Raw genomic sequence first — 20945 nt, forward strand, 5'->3', positions numbered from 1 at the left:
TTTTTTAGGTATCTAATTTTTTATTTTCTTATTTTTTTTTTGGTGTTTTGACCTTTTTTTTCTAATTTTTTTTAATAAATAATTATTTAATGACATATATTTACATTCATTTAATAAAGAATAAAATAATTATAAAAAATGAATATTTTTTATTTTGTTTTAAAAAGTGAATGAAAATAACTAAAAATAATATAATTTAAAAAATTTGTATATATATCAAAATATTTTTTTTTTAATTTTCGAACAAAATATTCACCCACCACTCATAATAGTGAAAAACGCATAAACTCTACGTTCTTACCTTATACTTCAAAAGCATGGCTCATTCCCTCCGTCGATTTCAGACTGAAAAATCGTGGCTCACTGCTATGTCCTTCTCACCGGCCATCGTCTCCCTCTCTCCGACCTTCTCACCGGCTGTCGTCTCTCTCTATCCCACCTTATCACCGGCTGCTACCTACGTACTATCTTCGATTGTTGCCCAGCCAGTTCCACCTTATCACCGTTGTGCGATTAGGTTTGGTAAGTCTCTCGTTCTTCTCTCTCGCTCTACCAATTCTTTGTTTATTGCCCTCAATCTCTCACACACACTCTCGGTTGCTTGCCCCAGTGCGTTTTTGATGCTCAACATTGGATTGCTGTATGGTATTTTAAAGAACGTGTTGGTGTGATGTTTCTTGCAAGGTTAGTCTATCACAATCTTTCATATAGGTAACTTAGGGTTTGCTTTTGAATAGGTTGATTTGTTTGAATTTCAATTTGTTGTTTGATTTCTTTAGTTTTATAATCTAGGGTTAATTTATTTGAATTTGGTGTAATTCCCACAATCGTTACTTCAAATTCATTATTGTAGCCATCTTTATTGCTCGACTTCACTGTTTCTCAGCTGTCTTTCAGTTTCTTTGCTGATTCTGTAGAGATTTTTTACTTAATTATGCCCAATTATCCCTGTTCATTGGGTCTTTTAGTTCATAACATCTGAGAATAATTCTCTGCATCTATTCTAGACTCATTATGACTTAAAACATGTGAAAACCAGTCCCAGAGTCTGCACCACTATTGTCAAAACCTATTACTATAAGGTGTTTTGTAGACGATATGGTATGGATCAGTTCTGACGACTGTGTCAATAGGTATGGAACTCCGTATATGTAATTTGAGAACCCTGCTTTATGTTAGAATCACTTTATTCTAATGTGTTTCTGCTTTTGCCTTGAATTGTATCCCATCTTTCTATTCATAATTGAATTGAATTGAAGTGTAGGCATTAGGCAATGCTTTATGCTGATTATAATTTGCTCAAATATATATTGTCAACATCCTTTTAGTTTTCTGCTCAGCATGAACCGATGTGATTGTTTCATATATATAACTTTTCCTTATACACTTTTATTTTTGGGAAATTGTTGGTACAAAAACGGACCATTGAATTCTTTTATCTTATTTCTATCGAGTAATTCTTAAAGTTTAATCTAGCTCTTAATAAATTGCTTCTCCTATATTTCTGTATTTATGTATGTGAAGGAGAGGAACCAATAGATGTATACAGAGCACACAGATTTTTGCACTTTGTTTATAATTTCTAGTAGCTGCACTCACCACTGCCAACGGGTCCCCCACGCCGCTCATCACGTCGCGGCCTGCAACCGGAGGCACCGCCGGTCGGAAGCGTCACCGGCCCGTTCCCTTCCTCTTCCAAAACGGGTTTACCAAATCGCGAGAAGCGACCGAACCGGGCCTCCTCCACTGGCGCTCCAACGACAATCGCCGGTTCCGTCATCGCCTGCAACCGAAAGAATTTCCGGCGCCACCAGCGATTACTGCGCACGACGCCCCAGTCTGATCCGCCGTCGCCATTTCCACTCTTCTTTACCCATTGCTTTCTTCTTCTCTCTTTGTATAGAATCTGAAATTCTTCTCTCTCTCTCTAATCTGAAAAGCTGGATGAACTGTGAATAAGTCTAATTCGAACTCCTTCAGCCAAACGACTGTTTTCGAAAACAGCGGTAATGAATAGATAGGATTTTCCCATTACCCGAAGCACACCTTCATACTAATTTAAGCAAAAATGAAGAAACGTACGACACCGACCAACACCGTTTATCTTCTTCTCCCTCCCTTTGTCTATTGATTCTCTTGTATTCACTGGTTCTATTCCTGCTGCTCCACACACACTCTGGAAAAATTTTGGTTGTTCGCTTTGGTCCAATTTTGCTCACTGTTGTGTTTTCTTGCTTCCAAAAACTTTTGCGCTCAATTTTTTCTATCTCTACATTCCTCAACGGATTCAGTGATTTTCGGCGGGAAAAGTCACAGAATTTTGTATTTAAAAGGAGATGCACAATGAAATAAGTTTTTAATTGTCTTTTTCAAAGATGAACATAATATGTTTTGATGACACTACTTTTCGTGTAAAACTCACTGAATCGTGTCAGAACCATTTAAAACACACTAAAAATCTCATTTGAGTGGAAGACAAATGTCGAGTAAGGATAGCTGGAAATCAGAAAGTGGAAGACAGATATGAGCAGTCGAGTGACCGTTCGGTTTTGGAGGGTAGGAGTAAAACTTAATTTTTCAAAATTTACGCCACTCTTTGCATGCAACCATCTTTTTCAATCTTCTGAAACTCCATTTTTCTCCTTCTTCTCTCTAAAAAGCTTTTACTTCTCTTTACAAAATCTCACTCTTGTCTTCTTCCGATCATCAAACAAACAACACCTGAGCATTTCCGGCGTTGAGGACATTCGTTTCAACCGATCAGTTCTGGGTTCTAAGTTGGTAAGTTCTCTCTTCACTCAGCTGGTTGGTTTCCTGGTACATGCAAACCTAGTTTATGGGTTGCATGAGTCCATCATCTTGTTCTGAGAGTTTCTGGATTTTTGTTTGGTTTAGTTTCTTAAGGCGTTACTAAGAACGCTAAGGTCTCTGGTAAAGGTGAACCCGTATTCTGAACTGTGAACGTTCGGTCACGCTTAGAGGTAACGAAAACTTATATAATTTGATTAAGATTCTTGTTTTGAATGGATGTACGTTTGTTGATTTTTGAATGAATATGAAGTATGATTGTTGATATGTTTTAACTGTATGAAGTGTGAATATTAATATGATATGGATGTATGAATGTATGAAGATAGATGTTGAGAAATGTATTGATAAGATTATGAATTCTAAGTCTAGAGTTTTATGTGAAAATTTATGTTCGTCACTGAAGATCTTTGATCGTTGGGTTTTCCTGTGGACTCGGTTGGTACTGGATTCTTTCATTTGGAAAGAATTCCAGTTGAGGACCGAGCGTCTTTGTTCTGTAATATCTGTATATAAGCGTTCAACCAAGGATATTCGTTCCTTGGTGTTTAATGGTAAACTTAAGTATATCTATATGTATTTGTATATTTTGTTCGTTCGTGAACACTATTTAAATGGTATCTTATTATATTTATCAAGTCTTTCTTCTATAAGTTTAGTAGTGCTCTGTCTTACACCAAGGGCTCGTACTAAGTAGTGCTCGGTCTTACACCAAGCGTTCGGTCTTACACTAGGCGCTCGTTCTCGTTTTCGTAATCTATCTTTATAATAAGAGCGTTCGTCCAAACTCCATAGAGTTTGCTCTCTACAGTGCTTAGTCTTCAACTGACATTCGGTTTCCTTGAAGTTTATCTCATTAAGAAGCTAAGTATTTATTGGCGATCGATTTCTTCATATGATTTCGTCAAGTACTATTATTTGGTGTCCTACAGTACCTGTCTCAATTGGTTTCGACCTAGAGTCCTAGTACTCGGCCTAGGCTTTACGGTGTTCGGTTTGAACTCTCAAGAATCAGTTCGCTAAATTGGCTCACTTGGTAAACAACATTCGATTATATTAGTTTCTAAGAAGTATTATTATATTCGGTCCTTTTCATAACTAGTGAGTAACTCTCTCAATTTGATTATGTTTGAGTTGGAGACATCTCGGTTTCACTCCAAGTGTTCGGTCCTGTTCTGGATTAAAAACTAACGTGCGGTATTTGGTATCCTAAGGGATCATTATTCAAATTGGTTCAATTGAGGTTTTAATAATGAAAGATGATAAAATACGATATGGATGAAATGACTTTGGTTATGGAAGAGTGTCCCGGGGAGGAATATCTCATGATTTGATATTGGAATGGTAAAGTATGAATGTGAGCATGCTAAGCTGGCGGTTCATCCTGATATTCCGTGATTACTCGTTTCTCACGCAGAGAAGGGTAAGTCATGTGTGGGAATGGCAAGAGGTCCTCGTCCTTATGGTTAATTTGGACGGAACGGACTAACCTCGGGTGGCAGCTGTTGAGGGTATCCCAGTTACTACATCACCTGGGTGCACGAACGTCGTAGCTACACATAATTCATACAGTCCGGACAGTCAGAGTCTAGTATTAGGCTTTGCATGAAAGAGTTAATGAGTTATCTTGTTTAAATTGATTGAGTGAGATATATGTTGATAATTGAATTAAATTATATAAGTTTATCCTATTTCCTGTCTTGTCCGTTTTGTACGTTCGGTGGTTGTCCTTCTGTTGCAATGATCATCCATGTGGATGTGAGCAGAAAGAGAAGCTTTGCTGGAAGAGGCGCTGGAAGAAGAAAGTTTGGTCGAGATAGAAGTTAAGACCGAACAGTAGAGCCGTTCAGTCAGTAGTTAGTTTCTTTGTGTGATAATGTTCGGTCATATGTTGTTTTCTTCTTTTGTATGACCGTTCGGTATGTCTTCTGTAAACCGTTCTATCTAAATTGCATATTTGTACAGTTTTAATTTCTCCGTTATCTTGTAAGGTCGTTCGGCCATAAGCGTCCGTCTCATCTTTTGTAAACCGTTCTTCATATTTTGTCTTCTTTCAATTTTCTATCTACTTTATTGCTTTCTAGTGTTTTTTTAGGAAGATTTTTATTATATACTTTTTATTTTATTTGTAAATAAAAAATAAAATTATAAATATTTATTTTTATTATAGTATTCTAAAATAAATTCTAATTTTTCATTTACCAAGTTATTTTGGTAATTTTCTCAAATTTAAATATTCTTTTTTTCAAAATTTTATGTATTCTTTTAAAAATCAATTCATCTTATTTTATTTAATACTTTTAATTAACTAGATGAAATTGAGTGTTGGCAGATGAAAACATTTTATATTCATAAGACCTATTTATAGAAATAATAATTAAAAAGCAAATTCATAACTAAAGAGAGTTAAAGAAATAGTTAAAAAGGAAATTGGTGATAGAAGAATGTAATAAACAATGGACCTAGACTCAAATATGGTAACAAATATACTACTTATTTAAATAATTTCACTAAAACAAATTTATCTTCTCGATAAATACATTACATTCTATGCAGTATAACAATATACATTCATATAATTTATTCAAAACAAATAAAAATAAATATTTTTTAAAATCGGAGAGTTTCACTCAACCAAGACCTCTACAAGAAAAAATTAGGGAACACTTTTCAAATGTTCTACTTTTCTACTTAAATATGCTAGAAATTACATTAATTTTGGAAATTATATAGATGTGTCAATTTAACGTAATCCCACCTTAATCTATTTTTGGATAAGCTTCCTTTTAGTGGATCACCAAATGAGTGGGCTAAAAGAAAAATTGAAGGAAAACTTTTCAAATACTCTACTTTATACTCTAATTTTGTACTGAAAAATGCTAGAAATCAGTTTAATTTTGGAGATATTATATGTAATGCAATGAATGGCTGGGACGTTTAAAAGATGGGTGTTTCATCTTGCACTTTGAAAGGTTTCATCTATGCCTTCAAAATTTTTTAAAATACCTACAATATCTTTCACTAAGGCCTTATTCACTTGAGTGGATTTGAGGGAGAGTAATTGAGGGAGTTTGAGAGGATTTGAAAATAAATTTTTTTGTTGATTATTTGAGTGAATTTGGAGGTAAATGAGATTGGATTTGAAAGTAAATTTTTTTAATCTGTCACGTCAATCAAATCCTAGACTAATTCTTACAAACTTTACTTCCAAATTTCGGATATGAAAATTCGAAAGGAGAAATATCGGATTTCGAAATTCAATGTTTTTTCTCTAGGATTTTCATATCTGATACAATAATTTTATAATATATATTTTTCATTTATGAACATTAAACATACGTTTTATTTGTCATTAAATTTTTTAATTTTTTAACATAAATCAAAATAATAAATCCAAAACAAATGTTAACTTTAATATACGGTAATAAAGTCGTAAATGAGTAATAATAATAATAATTAATAATCTAGTTATTATGATGATATTCATCAAATTTTATTAATTAGAGAACAAATCTGGAATTTCAAAGTACAGAGAAACCCTTGAAGGTGTAGTGTAAAACACCCTTAGAAGATTGATCGAAGTAATAGCTGGTGATAGCTAGAGAGGAAATAATAAAGAAAGAAAGAGAAAAACAAGTTTCCTTCGAAATCCACGAACATGCACACCAAAAGCAATGACTATATATGATGTTCCTGTTGAAGTGGCTATACATGTTTAATATTAGCTTGAAATCCTGTTAATATATATATATATATGGGTGGGTTAGCTAGGATAAGAAAAGTGGATGTTGTGATCCTGATGGTGGCGATAGGATTGTGCATGATTGTTGTTGAATGTAGGAAACATGTGAGCATAAAGAACAGGCTTGGAGCTGGAAAGAATATGACTTTGCATTGCCAGTCGAAGGACAATGATCTGGGACAACAAAATATAGCAAATGGAGATGAGTTTGGGTGGGATTTCTCAGACAATATTATTGGAACAACACTGTTTTTCTGTGATGTGGGGTGGGAAAAGGTTGAGGAATACCATTTCAATGCTTATTCCTTCGGCAGGGACAGAGTACGATGTGATGGTGTCGGCTGTTCATGGCTCCTATCTGCTGAAGGCATTTATGGCTTCAATGTACAAACGGCCTTCTGGGAATTCATGTTCCAATGGCCAAATTAATCACATCTACTTTATCACAATATTATAATAAACAACTATTTCCTTCTTCTCACTTCTTATCACCTTTCTCTTATTAATCTACTCATAAAACTAAAACTAATTTTCGTTTAAATGAATCTACAACTAATTTAAATACGGAATGAGTAGTTCTACATCTGGTACTCATCAAATCCATCCTATACCCACTCTTTCCAACGAAAATATATATATTAAAAATAACAATAGAATAAAGATATTATAATATTAAAGTGTGTAAGTTACGGTTTTATTTTATTTTATAATATTGAATTAATATTCAAATTTAATAAAAATTAAAATATATAATTTTGTTGACAGAGAAAAAATTAATACATTTATTAATATCATAAACTATGTTTTCTAATTCATATGTATAAATAGTTAATGCTATCATTATTATATATTTATTAGCATTTAATTCTTTTGTTGAAGTTTAATATTTATTGTATTAAAATTTAAGATTGTTAATATATACTAACAAATGCACATGACTAGTATGTTCATAAATATGAAATGATTTATATTTATCTTAAACATTTTTTTTTATTAATGAGAGATACTAAGATTCTAAAAGATTTCCGCAATATTAACTTTTTACTAAAACCATTAAATTTTAATATAAGAATGAGAGATAATTTTCTAGTTTTTTTTAGGAATAACATAATATGCTTTCTCTATGTGTATACATAATTTTTGTCACTCATTTATGTTATGTAAAATATAGTTTCCAATCACATGTTAAACCAAAATTGCGTACCCCTTTTAGTTTTATTAAAAATATTTTTTAACATTATCACTAGGAAAAATAACATTTTGGTCCGTTTTGATGTAAACCTCCGTCTCAGCCACTGGTTGGACTGTTACGTTCATCATTTGTAAAATTAATATAATATCATATAACTAAAGTATGTTAAATATTTGTAAAAAAAATAATGAATACAACCAAAAGATCGCACAAATACAAAACTTGCACAACTTAAACTAAAATTATAAAAATCACATCGTTAGAATACTTGGAAGATTTTTATGTTGTAACTTATTTTCAATTTTTTAAAAATAAAAAATATCTCATATTTCATGATGGAACCAATTTCTTGCCTGAAATGGATATGTAAATATTGAATACTCAATTGCATAAATATTTGATTCTTTACTATTTTTATAAATTGATTGCATAATAACCTAAACAATGCCCATAAGCATTTCGATGAAAATACAATTTTCAAAGCTGAGATTAAATATTAAATAAATTGAGATAGTTTAGCAACACATATTCTACCATCAATAAAAAAGAAATGAAATAACACTAATTACGATAATTTGATAAACAAATTTATGCCCGTAGAAGATTCGAATAAACTTTAAATAAAGCGATAAAAAATTTAATAAATTATTGTAATTTATAATTAAATTAAGAATCAGAATGCATGAGTTGCAAAATCGGGTTAAAAAAATATACTAGATTTCCGATTCAAAAAATTATCCAATTTGAAATTCGATTCAAGAAGTTACCGAATTTTGAAATACGATTTAAAAAGTTAATGGATATAATAAATTCATTACCCTTGATTCTGAAATTCCCAAAACTGCTAACCAAGTTAAACTACCCATAAATCAGACCATTTAATTTTATTCGATTCGAGTTACCTAACAACAAAATCAATTATGAGCACAAGTGCTGAATTCTACGAGCATCTAACTCGTTTGTAATATATAACAAGTTGACAAGTATAACTTTAATACCATATTAACCCCCAGCTGGTGTATGTGACATATCTGGTAAATCAGATTCCTCCCTCACAAACGGATGAATGTCAGTTGAGGGATTGTATTGCTGAATTACCATTACAGACGTAAGAGTGTAAAAATCTGAAGAAGCAACAAAGCTTCCAACAGGTCCAAGCTCTGGACAATCACTTATGCTACCCAAAGCTGCCACTGATGGCATTCTACCAACCAATATGAGGTTGCATCTATTCATTTCCTTCAATGCTATCTCAATATCTCCTTTGCTTTCCACTAGCTTTTCCTCATACTTCATTGTCTCTTGGGTGTTGTTGTTGCATGCACTTAAAAACTCATTCCATAATTGATCATCCTGTTTCTTATCATCATAATCGTTGTCGTCAATCACATGCACTGTTTTCCTATCTTTCTTTGATGACTCCCCAACCGATTCAGCATCAAAGGCCAATGATGTCCCTGGTGGAGTTACAAACTTATACACATTTAGAAAAATACCCTGGTGCTCTGCCATTCTCATTCCATAACAAAGAGCTTCACGATCATCACGCCCTCCAAAGAAGGGTACCACTATCTTATAAGACACATCACTGGCTTGGACTTGGCTCGTCCCTCCAAGACCTCGATCAACAAAAATTCCCACCGAGCAAGGAGCATGACATAGCACAAGTTGATTCATCTCTTGGAATGAATGTCCCAGTGACTCCATCGATCCATCAACACGTTGGTGTTTGTGGAATGGAAGGATGATCATGGCTGCACGCTTTCTGTGAGCAGTAGTACAAATATCCTCATGGATGCTATTGAGACCAGAAATGACTGTCATGGGGCGGACACTGACACTGCTCAGTTTCTCATAATCCTGAAAAGCTATGATCATTTGATCTTTGCCCTTCCGCTTTTTGTTCCAAAAGGGCATTCCATTCTTGCGTGCCATATGAAACATTGTGATTGCCGAAGATCGCTCCGAGAGCTCCATCAAATGCATTGTGTATACATAAAGCTTTCCTTTTCTTCCGGTTCCACGGGAACACTCTATTAGATTGATTAGCGAGGGAATGTTGTGGGTGTTGTGGAAGCAAGCTAGCATTCGAAGCTCAGTGTCGGGATCTCGTTGAATTGTTTTGTGCTTGTAAGGTGCTCCTCTACGAGCTGGTTTATATACAACCATCACCATTGGGGTGGAGATGAAGGTAGTAAACAATGCCATGACAACACAAATGGCAAATGCTTGGTCATTTAACACCTGCATTGTACAAACAATGATTCATAAAAAATACGAGAGCAAATGACAATACTCTCAGATTCTTCTATAAGAACAATTAAAATACATGTAATAGGAACTAGGTAGCATGGATGCCTTCCACATAAAGAATAGTATTCCAGTGTTATGGATATACTATTTTAGTGTTGGTTCTTTTCTTAATGATTAGTTTTTTCGGGTGAGTTTCCAATCAGTTGGGTATTTATCAACATGTATAAACCAAAGAAAAAGAGGTAAAAAATAATTGTAAATGATGGTATAACTTGGTATGGGTTTCAACACGATACCTTACGGTCCTTCCCAATGTTGAGAACAATGAGCTCTACCAAGCCTTTTGTGTTCATGAGAAATCCAAGAGTCAGGGCTTCTGTGGAAGGCACCTCACACAATAAGGAAACAACAGTAGTACCAATGATCTTCCCAAAGCAAGCATTGAATATAACAAGCATTAGCATTGCCCAAGAAAGACCTCCCTTTATTGTTGCCACATCAGTCTTCAAGCCACTGGACACAAAATATAGTGGCATGAAAAGGCCAGATACCAGGTCTTCTATCCTCTCAGTCAACACCCTAGAGAAGGAACCTTCTCTTGGCATAATAGTACCAACCGCAAAAGCCCCAAAGAGGGAATGAATTCCAATAGTATCAGTGACAAAACTACAAACCAAAACCAGAGTCAACGTGATGCATATGTAGAGCTCCTTCACTGGCTCACCCTCCAGGGAACGGTTAGCCATAGCCACAAGCAACGGCCTAATGGCAAAGACAACAAAGATGACAAAAGCAGCACCACAGAGCAATACCCAAAGAGGAACAAAGGGGGATGCATCAGAACCAGAAAGGGCTATCGCAAGAGCAAGAAGAATCCAAGCTGCAACATCATTGACAGCAGCAGCAGACATTGCAATGCGACCAACATCGGTGGTTAGGAGTTTAAGTTCAGCCAGGATCCTCGCAAGGACAGGGAAGGCGGTGATCGAGAGAGCAACACCCATGAAGACTAGAAAAGGAAATAGCTCAACACTTTTGGATACAGTGGCTCGAAGAGCAATGGAAGTGCCAATCCCAAGAATAAAAGGTAGAATGATCCCACAGATGGCAATGCCAAGGGCCTTACGACCAGTTCGTCGAATTGCACGCATGTCAAGCTCAAGTCCCACGAGAAACAAAAAGAACAAAAGACCTATGTTGGCCAGTGTTTCAAGAACTGTGATGCTTTTCTCTGGGAAAACTGCATTCAAAAACTTCTCGTTTCGCCCAATTGCCGATGGCCCAAGTAGTATTCCTCCCTACAATTTTTATCATTGCTATCTAAGTTGCTCTGAACTCAACTTTTCTAATTTTTAAAAATAATCCTTTTCTTTTATTAATTACAAGTTTCTTCTATCAAAAATATTTATGAAAACTAAAAGGTACATCAACTTAACATACACATGGGTCGAGAGTAAAAATGATAGATTTATACAGGTTATACAATTTGATAAGAAAAGAGAGATAGATTTAAAAAAAATATATATAATAAGTATAGATAAAAGAAAACGTGTTTTTAACAAATTCTTCTACCGTTATCTAAACCCTAAATCCTACTACGTGATTATTCTGTTTGAAATATACAAATATACATACAAATAAAATAATAATACATAATAAAATAAAATAGTAACACGTAATAAAATATTACGTAACACGTAATCTAAATAAAAAATTATTAAAAAAAGTTCTTAAAAATATCATGATCCATAGATAAAATGGAAGTGTATGTATATCATCACTCTTCTTTTATAAAATAGTCTTTTTAACGCATTTCAAGGCGTACAGTACAGTGATATTGTGACACCCACAAAATATACTAACTTAACAACCTAAAATAATTATAATAATACTTTATTTTATTTACAAAAATAATAAACTTAAATATCTCCTCTATTATACATTTTCATGCTAATTAAGTTCGTACAATATTTTGGAACGAAACAAAATTTCTGTAAAAACTCAGAAACAAAAAATATATTTAATATTTTCCTTAAATATTTAAGCATACTCTCTTATATTTAATATTTAAAAACGAAATACATCATGAGTGCATGGGAACCTGAATTTGTATGGATAGTGGGGAGAGAAAAACTTACAATGATCTCAGCAATGACTCTGGGTTGTCTGAGGGGTCTGAAGAGAAATGCAAGAAATCTAGTAAAAGCAACGACCAAACATATTTGGAGGATTAACAGAGGAAGCGCATAATCCAGAGGGTTTTCATGTTGGAATCCTCCGTTGGACTCTGCCCTCATGGCTGCGGAAGAACATGACGCGTTCTTCCCCATCGTCGACGTCTTTTCTCTCAAACTATAACCACCAAGAATCCTTAAACGATGTCGGTTTTCACAAGAAACACAAACTCACAAGAACAACTACTTGTGTTGTGCTATGTTCTTCATGAATCTTCACAATCATCTTGGAGTTGGGATATGTTGTGCTCCGTATATATAATGCGTTTAAGCACTCTATCACTCTATGAAACCAAGCACAACTAAATAAATAAGGAATTTATATGTTAAATGCTATACTTTACGTGTCTCTTTCTTATTAGTTTGGCACAAAAGCTTGTTTTCTTTAGGTCATAAAAATCAATAACAAATTTTGAAATTAACTTTAAATAAATAATTATTATACTTTATCATAGTGATTATGGTTTAATACGCGAATGGATATGATAATTATAGAATTGGAAGAAGCTTAAACTATATATGTGGGTAAAGAATTTTTAATATGTATTTTAATGATTTTGAAATTTTAGAATAGGGATGGTACAGAAAACCTTGAAAATATTAATTATATACTAAAGTCGTCTCTTTGTTTGGCAATGGAATAATTTTAGGGTAAGATCTGTCTGACTGCCACATTTGTCCTTCCTCGTATACAAATCAGAAAAAATTCTCTTAAATGAACAATACATTAAGTATTAGCCATTAACTGTCATCAGTTCATCAAACATTTTTTACACATTATTTTGAATATTTTATTTTAGATCATCAAACATTTTTTACATTATTTAAATAGCATACATATACGTGAATACAAAAGATAAAACACATTAATACAGAAAGATATTTTATTACATAAAAAAAATTATAAAGAGTTTAAATACATTACATCTAATTCCAATAAAATAAAATTTAATTATTTTTATACATTCTAGAAACAAGGATGAATTAGAAGATTAAAAGATGAAGAAGATGAAGCCTTGAGTTCTAGAAATGTCTTAACCCGGTCTATGTACCTATGTCTCGTTACCATGTCCAAAAACCAATGTGTCAATTTTTGACACTTTAAACATAATCCAAAAGATGTTCTTTCGCCGGGTGAAAACAACCTTTCGCTGGGTGAAAACAATCTTTGCGCTGGGTGATAGGTACTTATTCTAATACATTAGATAGCTCACTCACTAGGTCACGAGATCTTTGGGCTAGCGTTAGGTTCTCGCTGGACAAGCTGAGATGGCTCGCTGGGTTAGTTGAGATGATTTCCTGGACGAGCCACTTATGAGATAAATGCTTAAATAAACTCCAATATTCCACTTTCCTGCAAAATAATCCAAAAACAAGTTTTGCATCTCTTCATTGAATTTAAACACAAAACACATAAATCAAGACAAAGAAAAAGTTTTAATAAGTTTGAAAATACCTAAATAATTCTATTAAAATAAAAAATTATAAAATTCAATAACAATTTTGACACCTTATTAACCGAAGTCTCTACCTTTTTGCCAAATAAAATAATTAAAAAAATGACATTTTTAAAATTTTATTAAATTTATAAATTTTAATTTCTTTGAAATCAAAGCATATATATGATAAATATGTTTCAGTTTGAAACTTATAAGTTTTCGAAAAATTCCTGCTACCATGTTTTCTTAAAATCGAAATATATAAAACTGATTTTAAAAGTCAAAATATATATAAATACATTTTTTTAATTTAATTCAATGTAAATGTTAAGTGCTATTACATATGTTTTTTCAGCAAATGCTATATTATCCTTGTATTGCGATGCAGAAATGAAGCAAAGAGCAGAGTTAAAGTGATGATGAAATGTGATGTGGACTTACAACAAGAAAGATGACATAAAATATAAAGAAAGTGTAAAAAAAATATGAGAACGAAAAAAAAAACACAACAATTTAAATATTGTATTACATCTATTAATCATAATTAATATAATATCATCCCATATATATTATATATATCACATTGATTAATATACACAAGCAGTGTAATAAATGTTTAATGTCTCTTCTAAAAATTTCACAGTTATTACAACAGTTTCCTTTCTACTAACTAAGATAGTATGTTTAACGTAAAAAGTGTGACATTAGTGTTTATTTATTTATATGTACATGTTAAATATAAATGCATTATATGTAAAATCTCCGAACCTATAGAATAACATAATATGCTAAGGTATATGAATAGTATAGGTTAATTGGTTTAAGCATACGACTTTATCTATAAGCTGAATATATTCTTCTATATAAAGAATAATATCATTATGAGTGTATATGTACACATAAACATTAAATTCCTTTTAAAGTAAAATGCCTATACAATGTTTCTAAATTAAAATCTCAAGCTCATTCTTCCTACTAATATTATATCATTACAAAATTTATGTTCTGTCTTCGTCAAGTGATAGATAAATCTTATACAGTCATATACTCATCATTTAAATATTTATTTAATAATTTTTCTTCGCTTCATTTTAATGTTACTCTATATCTTACACGTAAAAACAATATTTTTCTGAGACAAAGTCATTTAAAATAATTAACAAACTAATAAAAGATTTTATTTTTTTAAAAAAGAAACCTTCCTAAGGCATAAAAAAACTTTTATAGAAACCTTTCTTCTTCCTTTTTTTTTTCTTAGATTCGGCCTAACTTTTGTTACTTTATTTTTCTATACCTATTATAGAAAATAATATTCATCTCTTATTTTTAAGCAATGTCTTTAATTTTTCTTTTTTCGTGCTTTACACAAAGTGATTTTTAAGTTTTTTTTATGGAAAATATTTTGGATTGTGTTTTTACTAATACATAACATATTTCACTCTCTTGGTATTTTTAATCTTAGGCTTTTTTTTTCCACAGGGACCGAAGAAATCCAATAAATAAATAGATAAAAATAATTTTACTAAACTAATCTTGTTAGAATTATTTTCTTAAAAAAATATCATCAGCCTTACTTCTCTAACTAGTCATTAATTAATAAGAAAGATATTCTCAAGATATTGCATTTGGTATCTTTAAATAAGGTTTTTGATTCCAAAATGCAAAAAAAAGTAGATATGAGAATAAATATCCTAGAAAATAGCGAACTATTTTTTTTTATGGAAATTAATCATATTATTGTAAATAAAATTAGTTCTTAATAGTCATAGTATCTATCATATTCATACTTCTTTTCGTCTTTCTCTTTGTTTTCAGAAACTGCCTACAGTTTAGTATTCGCATATTATTTTCTAAAATTTTCACGTAAATTTTAAATAATTTTGTAAATGGTTTTTACCTCAGTTATTCTAAATTTCAATAAATCCATTATTATTGTATATTTTAATTAAATCTATAAGTTTTAAATTGATTATTTATTTTACTAGAAATTTTATTTCTCAAAATTTTCCATCGTTTTAGCCATAATATATAACTTTGATAAGATATAACGAGATAAAGATTAAGTTGATCAAATTTTTTATTTAGATAAGGATTCATTTTTTTTTCTTTTATTCTTTTTGTTGAAAAGAGATGTTGTTAATATAAATAGTGAAGTGACGGTGATGCATAAGATTTTATCATATGTAAAATTATTAAAGTTGTCAATTTGACCTCTAATCTATGCATCAGTCCTAATCTATTCTTAAAAAAAATCTCATTTTAAGGAACTTTTCAAGTGGGAATAAACCCTAACCTTCAAAATCTTCTCTTAAGTAAATTAAGGTTAAAGTTAAGATGGATTTAGTCCACTAAAAAAATATGATAACGCACTTTATTTATAATAAATATTTTCTTTTCCTTTCAATATGACAACCATTTTATTTGTATATAATTACTATTATTTATAATAAATGATAAGATATTTTATTTCTACTCATAGATTTAATTTTATTTAAATAAATATAATATGACATAGAATTCTGATATTTTTTAACACGCATAATTAATCGAAAGGAGCACAAATAGTTGACGTAAAGTTTGTTTATTTGTTGGAAAAAAAATATTTCACACTTTTCTTAAAAATACATTAATTCAAGATTCTTTTTAATAGTGTGTGTGTGTGTGTATATATATATATATATATATATATATATATATTATGATTTGAAATTAATTTTATCCTTTTGTGATGTGAAGGTATGAGCATCCTTATTTGTTCATATATGAAGGCACATGGTACATAGGAAGATAATATTTATTTGTTTGGGTGTAACAGAGAAAGGCAGCATTAAGCATTGACTATCTCTTCAACTACAAGATACAAGAAAACAGAGAATGTGTAAGCAAAGTTTGAAGAGAGTTGTTGTTGTTACATTATAATTAAATAAAACTTATAATGTGAAATGAATAAATCTTGATATAAACGAATAAACTTCACCAAAAAAGTTAAATAATAATAATATATTAAAGTAAGTTTTTATAAGAGTCAAGAAAGGATTAGTTAGACATTAGCCATCCATTTTTTTTACTTTCATTTTACAATCTATTTTAACAATAATACTATATTTAACTTATAAAAATAAAAATAAATAAAATTTTAAACCTGTTTATAAACTATTCAATAATAAATATATAGTTTAATATGTTGTAATTTTATAATATGATGATAATTTAATATGTTGTAATTTAATTTATGTGATAGATTAATAGTTTAATATGTTGTAATTTTTTGTATTCAAAATGAGTATTTTTTTTAAATGGGTTATGAGTTAGTCCTGACCCACAGGGCTTTTGTAGATATATTGACCATGTTGACTTTTTCTATGAAAAACTTTTTGGTCTTGTGGACTCTTCTGACCCTAACTCATGTGAATCAAGGTCAAACCATGTAAAGAGAGTCAAAAGGAGAGTCAAATTGACAGTTCTAAAGATTATATACTAAATTTTAATGCTAAAAAAGTGATTGCTTTGGAAGAATCAGTGAGTTTAATAATTTTTGACATTTTAGTTATATTAATATATTAAAATTTATTAATTATTTATCATCATATAAACATTTATTAAAAGAAGAAAAAAATAAAAAATACATGAAAAAATCATATTTAATTTATAATAAAAAATATATTTCACAAAAATATAGACAAACTATATTTAATATGAAAAAAAATTAAATAAATAGATGGAGATAAAACCTTAAACTACTTATATTATTCTTTATAAATTAAAACTAAATTATTTAACTTCTCGACACAATAGTTTTATTTACCAAAAATCTGATAAACTTTCAAGTGTATAGGTTTATAAAAGTGTAAGCCTTACATCATCTCTCTAGAAGACTTAAAAAACCACTCTTTGATCCTAAAAACCATAACATAGTAAAGAACAATAATTTTTTAACCAAATCTTTTGAAAGTCTTTCCTCCAATGTTTCAAAACATAAATAACTCGTATAAATTCCATATAAATAGAAATTTGTATTCTAAAAAGAGTGAAAAACTGTTCACATAGTCATTTTAACTTCTTCTAAAAATATCAGCACATAACACTAAATCAGGACAATCCCTAGCCTGATCTAAAGAAAATAAACTTTCTGCACCAATTATAACTAAAATCGTTATAGAATTTTTTTTATTACAAAAATGTTATCACGCTCATTTTCTATATCGATTATAAATACAATCAATGTATAAAGTTTTCTTTTTTATTAAAAAAAATATTAATGTTAAACAATTTTTGGACAGCCACTATGTCAACCAAACTACAATTTAGTATGCACCAGATAAATGGTGACGATTAAGTTATCGAAGTTCACATTTTATTCAGGTTTTTTTTCTTTCATTTAAACAATGTTAAAACAATACAATTTATTTTTTTTTTTGTTGTTGTACATCTTCATTCCAAATGTTTACATTAACATATTCATATTTTTCTATCAAAAGCAATTCAACTTATCAAGATACAAAATTAAACTATTTTAATATCAAGAAATATTTGTTCCATATTTCAAATCAAACCCGTCTATAATTCAAACTAGTTTATTTAATTGTGCTTGTGTTTGAGCAATTAAAAAAAAACAGTAAAATATCAAATATATAGATACTCAAAAATATTATCAAAATAATAAAAAAATAATTAGCTTAAATAATAACATTTCTGAATTGACATGACTAGAAAAATTTCGAAACACTTGCATAAAACAAAAAAATTAAGAATACAAAGGTTTTAAAACAAAAAATATATTTATTTTAAATTAAATTTTGATGAGATGGAAACGTTATATATTTTATTACCTTTTAGTTGGTAGGACCTATTTTTGGAAAAAATAGAAAACAAATTCATAAACAAAGAGAGAAGTTAAAGAAGAGTTACAAAAGGAAACTGTGATAGAAGAAAATGAATTGAGAAGAAGAAAGAAGAAATAGAAAAAAATATATAAAAAAGAATGAACCTAAGCCCAATTCTTGTAATAAACTGATTACTTATTTAAATAACTTATCTAAAATAAATTTACATTCCCAATAAATACGTTACATTTTGCAGTATAGACTGACAGAAATTTATTCGACACAAATAAAAATAAATATTTCATTAAAATTAAAAATATCACTCAACCACGATCTCTACAAGAAAAATTGAAGGAAAACTTTTCAAATACTTTACTTTTCTACTGAAAATGCTAGAAATCAGTTTAATTTCGGAGATCTTAGATGTAATGCAATGAATGGCTGGGACATTTAAAAGATTAATGGAAGTAATAGCTAGTAACAGCTAAAGAGGAAATAATAAAGAAAGAAAGAGAAAAACAAGTTTCCTTCGAAATCCACGAACATGCACACCAAAAGCAATGGCTATATATGTTGTTCCTGTTGAAGTGGCTATACATGTTTAATGTTAGCTTGAAATCCTGTTAATATATATATGAGTGGGTTAGCTAAGATAAGAAAAGTGGATGTTATGATCCTGATGGTGGCGATAGGATTGTGCATGATTGTTGTTGAATGTAGGAAACATGTGAGCATAAAGAACAGGCTTGGAGCTGGAAAGAACATGACTTTGCATTGCCAGTCGAAGGACAATGATCTGGGACAACAAAATATAGCAAATGGAGATGAGTTTGGGTGGGATTTCTCAGACAATATTATTGGAACAACACTGTTTTTCTGTGATGTGGGGTGGGAAAAGGTTGAGGAATACCATTTCAATGCTTATTCCTTCGGCAGGGACAGAGTACGGTGTGATGGTGTCGGCTGTTCATGGCTCCTATCTGCCGAAGGCATTTATGGCTTCAATGTACAAACGGCCTTCTGGGAATTCATGTACCAATGGCCAAATTAATCCCATCTACTTTATCACAATATTATAATAAACAACTATTTCCTTCTTCTCACTTCTTATCACCTTTCTCTTATTAATCTACTCATAAAACTAAAATTAATTTTCGCTTAAATGAATCTACAACTAATTTAAATACGAAATGAGTCGTTGCAAGACAAACAAATTACAGTACAAACAGCTTGAAAAAAAATTACAAAATATTTTCCAATCGATTTGAGATTTTGTTGTTTTTTTGGATTTGTAGTTTTTTATGGACGTATTCTGTTTTGAACACCTCCAAACAATAATCCGAGCATCGTAACTACTTGTTATGAAATTGCAATTATGAAACGGGAGGTGTTGTTAAACTCTATGTGGATATCGTCTTCTGCTTTGTTGAAGCTTAGGAAAGTGTGAGTGTTGGTGTCGTAAATAACGTCTAAAATAAATTTTAATTTTAACACGGATCAACATGATTAATACAAAGCACTAAAAGCTCCAAACAATGTTATTACGCCACCAGTGTCAGCAACATAAGTATGAGAAAAAAGGTCGTGGCCATCAACTCCTGTAAGTGGCATAAATATCTAACCCACCGTGTTCGATCGAAGGCTAGCTAAGTAAGGTTTAGACAGTTCTCATTCTCACTCCAATACAGGTACGACACAGGTAAGATTTCAATTCAAAATTGCACTCTCAAAGACCCAATTCCCCTCTTAAATGCCATATATGACAAAGAATCAGCAGCACAGAAAGCACAAGTATTTTAATCAGCGTTATAAAATGGTGGTTATGTTTGCCATGAACTTTATCCCTCTTTTACGAAAGAAAACCTTCTCTCAACGCATTGAGAAACCTAAAATGTAAAAGCATTAGAGGAGCCTCTACATCATCGACTCCCCTTAGCGTGGTATATAGCAATAACTTACTTTGATTCCGTAGGCGACATGAGCTCCGACCTTAACCTTCAAAGTGAGTTTCTTTTGTCCATTTCTTTTTTGTTCCTTCTATTTGTTTGTTTACTACATATATAAATTGATCTTGAATAACGAGTGCATTGACTCATGGTTTCCCGATTGAAGTTTTCATGTAAATGATTCCTAGTTTTCTATTGGTTTTGATATTAAGAGACATATTTTTCTACTCATGCAAAGTAATGAAAAATCTAATCCCCCAGAACATTCATCTTTCAAGGATCAATTTGTGTATTTACTCTTTCTTATTTTTTACTTTCTTTCTTCCTTTCTTTCTTCCTTTGTCGTGTTCTTGGCTCATGTAGTTGCTGCTCCGTTTTTATCAATATCTGTTTTTTCTTTCAAAATTTAGAACCGATTATTTGCCTGTTCTTCTTATGTTTGAGTACAAAACACTGTTCCCGATTACTTTCAACTTACAGGATAGTGTCAAGCATCCAAAACCAAAGC

The 20945-nt window shown here is 31.0% G+C and overlaps 3 protein-coding genes across 3 annotated transcripts; 2 read left to right on the top strand and 1 right to left on the bottom strand.

The window, feature by feature from the left end:
- Positions 1–279: 279 nt before the first annotated feature.
- On the top strand, positions 280–7031 carry LOC124838562 (self-incompatibility protein S1-like). Its single transcript, XM_088105366.1, is given in 3 exon segments — positions 280–522; positions 611–6551; positions 6553–7031. Coding segments are annotated over 2 exon segments (486 nt in total). The 5' UTR covers positions 280–522; positions 611–6492; the 3' UTR covers positions 6980–7031.
- Positions 7032–8744: 1713 nt separating this feature from the next.
- LOC124838536 (cation/H(+) antiporter 19-like) lies at positions 8745–12431 on the bottom strand. The gene is made up of 3 exons (XM_047314164.2): positions 12134–12431; positions 10292–11293; positions 8745–9986 (listed from the first exon to the last, which is right to left on the bottom strand). The coding sequence occupies exons 1-3, from the start codon at positions 12323–12325 to the stop codon at positions 8745–8747; spliced, it is 2436 nt and encodes an 811-aa protein (XP_047170120.1). The 5' UTR covers positions 12326–12431.
- Positions 12432–18941: 6510 nt separating this feature from the next.
- LOC124838542 (self-incompatibility protein S1-like) lies at positions 18942–20797 on the top strand. Its single transcript, XM_088105369.1, has one exon. The coding sequence runs from the start codon at positions 19126–19128 to the stop codon at positions 19540–19542; it is 417 nt and encodes a 138-aa protein (XP_087961495.1). The 5' UTR covers positions 18942–19125; the 3' UTR covers positions 19543–20797.
- The last annotated feature ends 148 nt before the right edge of the window (positions 20798–20945 follow it).

The sequence above is a fragment of the Vigna umbellata genome, chromosome 1 (assembly GCF_029865625.1).
Source record: "Vigna umbellata cultivar VRB3 chromosome 1, Vumbellata_1.0, whole genome shotgun sequence".
Taxonomy (NCBI): domain Eukaryota; kingdom Viridiplantae; phylum Streptophyta; class Magnoliopsida; order Fabales; family Fabaceae; genus Vigna; species Vigna umbellata.